We start from the raw sequence: 8,383 nt of genomic DNA, 5'->3' as shown, positions 1-8,383 counted from the left end.
AAAAATTAAAATAAATCCGGAATTCCTTACTTTTTCAAAGCTCTTAACATCTTATGATTCTTATCTATTGATTTTAAGTTCCTTATTGTAAAAAAATCCTATCGAACACTTTTTAATATTCTATAAATTTTAAATACTTTACAAAATATTATAAAAAACTTATAAGCTCATTCAAACAGTCTTTGCCCGAGCAGTGATTATTAAGAAAGCGATGCTTTAATTTGAAACTATTAATTACTCTAATTTAAGACAAATATCATATGATTTTCCTTTAATGCCCAAAAAATAAAGGAACAAAAGTGTTTAATTTGGGTGCATTGTGACAAGTGGTACGTGCCATAAAGTTGTGTGGGCACGCATGTACTATTAGCCATGGAGGTGGTTCATAATTAATTATCACATGCCAATAAGACTCATATAATTTTTCATTTTTTTTGTTGGTTAAGGCCCATTAAAAATAATTTACAAATAGTTTCCGATATTTAAGAAAACTTTTGGTAATAAAATAAATAAATGATTGAATAAAATTTTAAAATATTTGAATATAATAAATCATATTAATAATTGCATTTTTATAATTTATATGAGCAATGTAAAAGAGTGTTAAATTTTTAATAATAAGTGAAAATTTCCTTTTTTTTTTCTTTAAAGAAATGATGAGATTTTAACATCGTTTATTTTTTCTGAGTATGTTACAATATTTCATAATCTTTTAAATTTAAATAATATTAACTATTTAATATTCTTTAAATACGAAGAAAAAAAAAACAGTCGTATAGATTCATAAGTTAATATTTTGAGGGCCGTGAAATATTTCATGGATACAGGTAAACATCCCGCGTTGATTGCATAAGAGAAATTTGAGCAGTTTATAAGTCCTAAGACCTCCCTTCTCTAACAAGCCTCTTTTCAGAACAAAATCGTGAAACTCATATGAAACAAGCTTAAACATTTTTAACATATTAAAACATCTAAACTTAGCCAAACACCCTCAAAATTTACTAAAAATATCTTATAAACTCGTACATTTTAAAAAATCTTAAATCTTATTTTAAAACAAACTCTCGAAGCGTCCAGACAAAATAAGAATATGGAGTTATATGATATTGTACGGACAATTTTTATTAATATGGTTAAAACTGAAAGAATTCTATAAAATCTTAAAAATAAACTGAAAACCCCATACTTTTTTTTTTTTAAATAGCTTATAAAGTCCTAACATCAGATCTTATATCCTTATCTTCTATAAAATTTATCAAATACGCTGTAATCTCTTATAAATTTTATGATATTCATAAAATATTTTGAAAAAAAACTTATAAATTCAACCTAAAGTACAGATAAGTATTGAACATTTATGATATCTTATTATATAATATTTTAAAAAATATTTGAATAATTATGTAAGGGATGGACATACTACGTACAGTACATATATATCCAAGTTCATTAAAAAGGCAATTGCACTACCAACTAACTGTACCTGACACATGGAAATTATTCCCAACCTTTGTCATCAAACCTCTTCAGTTTCTGCCTTCCTTATACCCTTCTCACGTCTTCCCACACATCACACCCCTAAGCCAACATCTGATTCTATAAAATTATAAATATAGGATAATTTCTAGTTATTTTTTTGATATAATTACAAATATTTTTATTGTTTAAAAATTTATAAATATTCTTACGCTTTTAACGTCCATCCACCAACGTGTTTATGCCGTTGGTTAGGTTTTCATTCAATTTTTTGTAGTGAACTGACTAAAATACCTTTTTATATTACGCATTATAACTTTATGGATTAATATGCTATACGGATTATTTATTTTACGCATCCTAAAATTTTTTTAAATTCAACAAGGGTAAAATAGTAACTTTCACCTACTAGGGGCAACATAATTATTGAGGGAGAGCTTGTAATTTTTCAAACAACGAAAGGATGTTAGAAATTATGCAAACCTCAGGGGAAGTAGTATTTGTGTAAAATTTTGCTATTAAAGAAAGTGCATACTTGCAATTAAAAGTAGACGTACTTATAATTTTTTTTAAAAAGAATAAAAAATATAATTACACTAAATTATAATTAAAAAATAAAAATATATATTATAGACACAAAATGTTATATTATTAAAATGTGAGAAAAGATTTTTGAGCCGTTGCCACCCCCACCAGACCCTTACAATTACACTCTGAAAGTTGCAGGAAAAAACACACTACTCTCAAACTCTGAATCAAAACACTTTTCTACCCTTTGTGAAAATAACATATACATACATATATGGTTTGTTTCTGCTTTCTGGTGGATCAGAAGAGCGTGGTGCGGCGGAGCAAGCCGGTGGCGGGGACGTGTTCGCGGTGCCGACACGGGGCGTTGGTGGCCGACATGCAAACGGCGACGAGGTTTTGTTACATTCCGTTCTATTGGAAGTCGTGGAAGGCCATTGTGTGTAGTTTTTGTGGTAGTATTCTCAAATCTTACAATACCTGATTTTTCACCTTTATAGCACTGGCTTTGCTATTCCAAATTTCCTTGTATCTTTTCTTTTACAACTAATTATATTTAAATCTTATTTTAATATTTCAAATTATATTTTTTTCTAAAGAAAAAATTAAAATTAGACTCACCGTTTATGCTTCATTCTATTTACTATGATTTGAATAAAAAATACTGATATTTTACCAAAAAAATTACATAAATCTGAATATTACCTATTATTTAACATTCTCGTGTTATAAATTTGTACTTATAAAGAAAAAATATATAATAATATTAACATCACGAGGAGTAAAATTGAAAATTTATATAATTTTTTTATGTTCGCTTCTTCCGTCGAAACCCTAACGGAAGGAATGAGGTGTAAACAGAAAAACAAAATATGCTCATTGTTAGACGTATATTAAAATCAGAAAAATATCTGTAATTTCTCAAATAATGAGAAAGTATTTATAATTATGCCAAACCTCAAGGAAAGTGGCTGTAATTTACCCTTTATATTATAAAACTATACTTTATTATTAAGTGAGAGCACCCTTTTATTCTCTCATTTAATTTTGGTCTTTCATTTATTTTTTAAACTTTAAATTAATTAATTATTTTAACTCATGTATTTATCATGGTTTTTTATAACTGCCTTTCGGTAGTTATTTTTTTATATCTCCAAAATATTATTTTATCATCTTTGTTTGTCAATATTTTTTTATAAATCAAAATATTTATATTAATTTATCAATTGTAGGTACTTTAATATAAATATTTTATTTTAATTTATTTTTTAAAATTATGCACATAAATAGACTGTGCCGTATTTTTCTAGTGTTAATTATAAAAAAACAATATACGTTAGTTATTAATATTAAATATATATATATATTATTAACTCAATAATTATTATTAAAATATAACAATATCCACAAGTGTGATGAAATTATGAGTGGGAATAAGAGCAAGGGAAGTAAAAGAATACTGATTCTGAAATGAAGTGAATGTTGTCTGTGCACTGCCTTTGCTGGAGTTAATGCCTTGTTTGGTTTCATTTTCATTTCCAACTTTTAAATTTTGAAATAGAAATAAATATAAACATATACACTGAATTGTAAATATTTTATTATCATTCCCATCTCAATCATTCAAAATAAAATACAATAATTTATAAAATTAAAATATTGATTTTTTTGCAAATAAATGAAATAATATAAACTCTCTTTCATATTTCTTCTTTTTCTCTTTGGGGTTTTAATTAAATCTCAACTTATAATTTCAGGTAAATTGCAACAAGCTCCCATAAAGTTTGACATAATTATAAATATCCCCTTATTGTTTAAGTGAGTTTACAAACTCTTAAAATATCTTATCAGATATTTAAGAATTTATAAAATATTAGGAGAGTCTGCAAAAAATTATATTTTTAGAGAAATGATTTTTGTAGAAAAGATAAAAGTTGTAGCAGAATTAAAAGTGGGTAGTATTTGTAAAAAACTTAAAAAAGTGAAAAGCAGAGTAAAGCTAAATTGAATAGTTTTTGGAGAAAAAATCACTTATAAAATAAACTTAATTGATTAAAGATCATTTTGTCCCTGTGTATTAAAAATCTACTATTTTTTGCTTATTATTGCACTTATTGATTGTCAATAATAATTATTTTTTTATAAGAAGTAATAACTTTTATTTCGATTAGTATATTTTATATTTATTTTTTTAAAAATATTACAGAATATATTAAATTTAATTATGCTCCCACTAAGTAATATAATTATTGATTCATACACAATAATTAAACTTGCGTAATTACAAAAAAAATATTTTAGTAATTAATTAAATAATAACATGTGAACGAAATAATATAATTATAGCAAATAAAATATTTAAATTATTAAATATGTGAAAGGGTAAATTTTGATTATTGTTAAATTATTCAAATTATTTGAAAACTTACAATTTTTTAATTATTATTAATATTTTATAAATTCTGCTTATTTTCTCGAAATATTTGAAATGCTTATTTTTAATATAAGATCTACTATCTTATAAGCTGTAAAAATATTTTATAAGATACTTTAAATATGAGTAAATTATATAATCGATTTGTATAAGGTTTGTCATAATCATAAATACTTCTTCATTATTTGACAGAATTACAAATATCTTCTAGAATTAAAAGTCGTCTAATAAATACCCCTTATGATAGCCTATTATAGAAAGTATTTATAATTTTTTAAATAATAAAAAAATATTCATAATTATGATAAGTTTCAAAAAAATCGATTCTAATTTATCCTTTCAATAAATTTAGCCAACTCATTGCGCCTTGGGCCCGTAAACGTTTTTGGGTTGGGTCTTCAACTTAAGTAACCCATGACCCATCACTGCAATTGGATCTCATCTTACAACCCGCTCCAAATTATTGAGAAAACTCTGGTTAAGGGTGATTTTGGCGTAGATTTTGAATAATTAAATTAAAAAAAGTTAATGTTCATTTAATTAATTTATAATAAAAAAAGTTAACGTTCATTTAATTACATATTTTATTTTGTTTTAAATAAGAGTTTTGTTACTTCAACTACTAAAAATTAAACTTAAAAAAAATTCAAATTGTTCTCAAATAAAATAAAGGGAGAATTACACTCTCCTCTCCTAAAATTTGGCGTAATTACACGTAGACCCCCTATAGTTTGAGAAATATATTTAGCACTCTTGAGGTTTGTTGCTTCTATCTAACAAATAAGTCCATTCGTTAGTTAAAATTCATGAAATTTGTTGATATTAACAAAAAAAAAAAAAAAACTGAATGAGAATTGATACTTACCCTCAATTGACTTATTACTAATTTACTGCAGGTTAAATATTTTTTAAGGCTAAACAACCCTTGTAATTGTGAAGATACACCTCCTCATATGCATTAATGCGTGAAAAAATATGAGGGTAATTTAGTCATAAAAAACTATTTAACATGTAGTAAGACAATAATAAATCAATCGGGATAAAAATATAGAATTTTTTTTATTAATATTAGCAAATTTGGTGAATTTTGATGAACATAAAAATTTATACGTTAGACGAAAACAAACCTCAGAGATATTAGAATTTTTCAAATTACATGAGATTTACATGTAGTTACACCAAATATCAGGGGAGAAGAGAGTAATTATCCCAAAAATAAATCACACTCTTCTACCAATCATACGAGGATTATGATTAGGTCCTTGTAATAAGACGGCAATAGGGGAGTGTTTGCGAGTGCTTCTGGCTCAAAAAAAATACTTTTGAAGTGTTTGAAATATCAGTTTTCTGGTTCTGAAACGGTTAAAAAAATACTTTTAGGCCAAAAGTTATAAGCACCTTAAGGGGCGCTTTTAGCTTCTTTGGCATTTTTATAAATAAATTTAATTTTATTTTTATCTTTACCTCTTTAATTTATTTTTAAAATTGTATATATAAAGTTGACATCGAAGTTTTGAAATAGTTTAAATTTTATCAATAATTAAATTTATACTTTCACATATTTAATATTTTAAGTTTTTTATATCTTATATGCTAGACCATCTAATTATATTTTTTTGTTCACATATTATTATCTGATTAATTAAAAAATTATAAAAAATTAATGATTATGTATGAATTAATAATTATATTACTTAGTTGGAAAATTATTAAATTAAATATATTTTTTTAATATTCTTAAAAACATAAATATAAATAATAAAATAATTTATGATTTTTATGAAAAAATAATTGTTCAAGTCAAACAACAAGCAAAAATATAGTATCTTTTTAACATATAGAGACAAAACAATCTTTCATCAATTAAATTTATTTTGAAAGTGATCTTTCTCCAATCACTATATAATTTACCTTTTATTTATTTTTTATTTTTTTTTCCGAACACTACTCATTTTTTATTGTATTACAACATCCAACTTTTTTCTCTAAAAATCACTTTTTTAAAAATAGAAACTTCTAGAAACACTCTGGACATGCGGCTTGACAGACGGGGAGGACTTCCTTCAGTCGCGTTACTAAAAACACACACAAAAATCAAAAGAAACAATCACACTCATTGCGGTCAAAATTCTCATTAGACTTTTGCTCCATTATGTGGACTATAATAATAATAATAATAAAATATCATATCAAATTTTTGAATATTTAAATTTATTTTTTTAATTAGATTCATCCCTTTAATAAAATTTATCTCTTTATATCACGTAATATTTTTTTTAATATACTTGCAGGAATTGCATGCGACAGAGACTAATCGACTGAAAATATACTCATCGTTCATCCCAAACAAGGTGTTATAATTTTTCTTCATGAATAAAAAAATTATGTGAGTTGTATTATATTAATAATGATAAATTTATAATTAATTCAAATAAAATTGAACTAAATTGATAAAATAATTAAAATAAATTGAGAATTCCTTACTTTTTCAAAGGAATTATGAGAGAAAATAACACTTTTTGTTCTGTAGTTTAGAGCATTTACATTTTTTGTCCAATTGGTTATGAGATCTCAATTTTGGTCCCGTAACTTTTAAAAGAATCAAAGTCAAAAGAGGTCGACCAACCAAAAAGCCGAAAAGGCAATTGAAATAAGTCTAGATGGCGCTTTTGGTCCTATAACACCTTTCCATTAGATATTTTAACGAAAAGTGATACTTTCCATGTACTTAATGACCACGCAACTTTTTTCGTTAAATGTCTAATAAAAAATTCTCATGTGACCAAAAGTGATACTTTTTTTAAATTACAGGACCAAAAGTAAGAATTCCGTAACTGATGGAACTAAAAGCGGAAAGATCCTAAATTATGGAAAAAAAAATGCTATTCTTCCCAACTTATGAGCTCTTAACAATCTTACCAGTTCATTCTCTAAAAATAAAAATAAAAAAAATTAACAAACATTTTGCAATATCTTATAAGATTTTAAAATATTGTATGAGCTCTCCCAAACACCCTTGTTTAACTCCTTTATTGCCTAATATTATTCATAACATGAAAATTTCAAATTTGGTAAAAAAAAAAAAATCTACTATATTAGTAAATTAATTACCCATGTACCTGAAATGTGAACTCATGAACTCAAGATGAAATAGATGATCAACATATGAAATAAGATAATATTCGAACTGAACAAATTTACGTATAAAATGGAATTAAAATTTTAAAATTCAATCACTGTTGAAGTCTTAGTCTAAAGATTAAAATTGAGGGTTCACGAGTTCATAAATATGACGTCATGATTTACAATACAACCAAAAATTTAGGTTATAACATGTCAACTTTACCATTGGAGCTAAACATTGTTGACAGTGAAATGGGCATTAGGTATAAACATAAGATGCAAAATGTTTGAATGCCAACATAACCACAAACACAAGCAATAAAGAGAAGCCCAGCAATTCCAATTTTGGGGGTACCCATTCAAGGTGGACTTTGTTCACACCACTCAAGAGTTTCATATTTAAAAGATTTTGAGTTTGAATTTCACCAACACGTGGATATATAATTTATTTTTATAGTGATTTTTGTTAATATATTCATTAATTTAAAATTATTAATGAATTGAATTATTTTTGAATTTAAATGTATTTAATGACATAATAATAAGCTGAATTTTACAAAAAAAAAAAATCATAATAATAGTATTTGATTTCACCTTTTGAGTATGGAATTTGACGTGGGGCTGCATAAATTCCCACACATTCTTTAGTAACTTCATAGTAGTTAATATTTTGGTCTCGTTTAGTCAGGTCGTATCGATCCAGCTTTAATCCGACTTGAACCCAACCATGTATGAACTCAATGATGACCATCCAATCATTCATGAATCAATTATTCACATAAAATCGTACAATTTAAAAATATTTATAAATACTGTCTCTCC

General features: G+C 25.3%; 1 protein-coding gene across 1 annotated transcript; it reads left to right on the top strand.

Moving 5' to 3' along the window:
* The first annotated feature begins 2,144 nt into the window (after window positions 1-2,144).
* Window positions 2,145-2,613, top strand: LOC105177033 (uncharacterized). Its single transcript, XM_020698877.2, has one exon. It carries the CDS (start codon window positions 2,279-2,281, stop codon window positions 2,486-2,488), a length of 210 nt encoding a protein of 69 aa, XP_020554536.1. The 5' UTR covers window positions 2,145-2,278; the 3' UTR covers window positions 2,489-2,613.
* The last annotated feature ends 5,770 nt before the right edge of the window (window positions 2,614-8,383 follow it).

The sequence above is a fragment of the Sesamum indicum genome, linkage group LG13, assembly GCF_026168435.1.
Source record: "Sesamum indicum cultivar Baizhima isolate 11 linkage group LG13, ASM2616843v1, whole genome shotgun sequence".
Taxonomy (NCBI): domain Eukaryota; kingdom Viridiplantae; phylum Streptophyta; class Magnoliopsida; order Lamiales; family Pedaliaceae; genus Sesamum; species Sesamum indicum.
The sequence above is the reverse complement of the archived record's forward strand: the minus strand, read 5'-3'. Positions and strand labels throughout refer to the sequence as shown.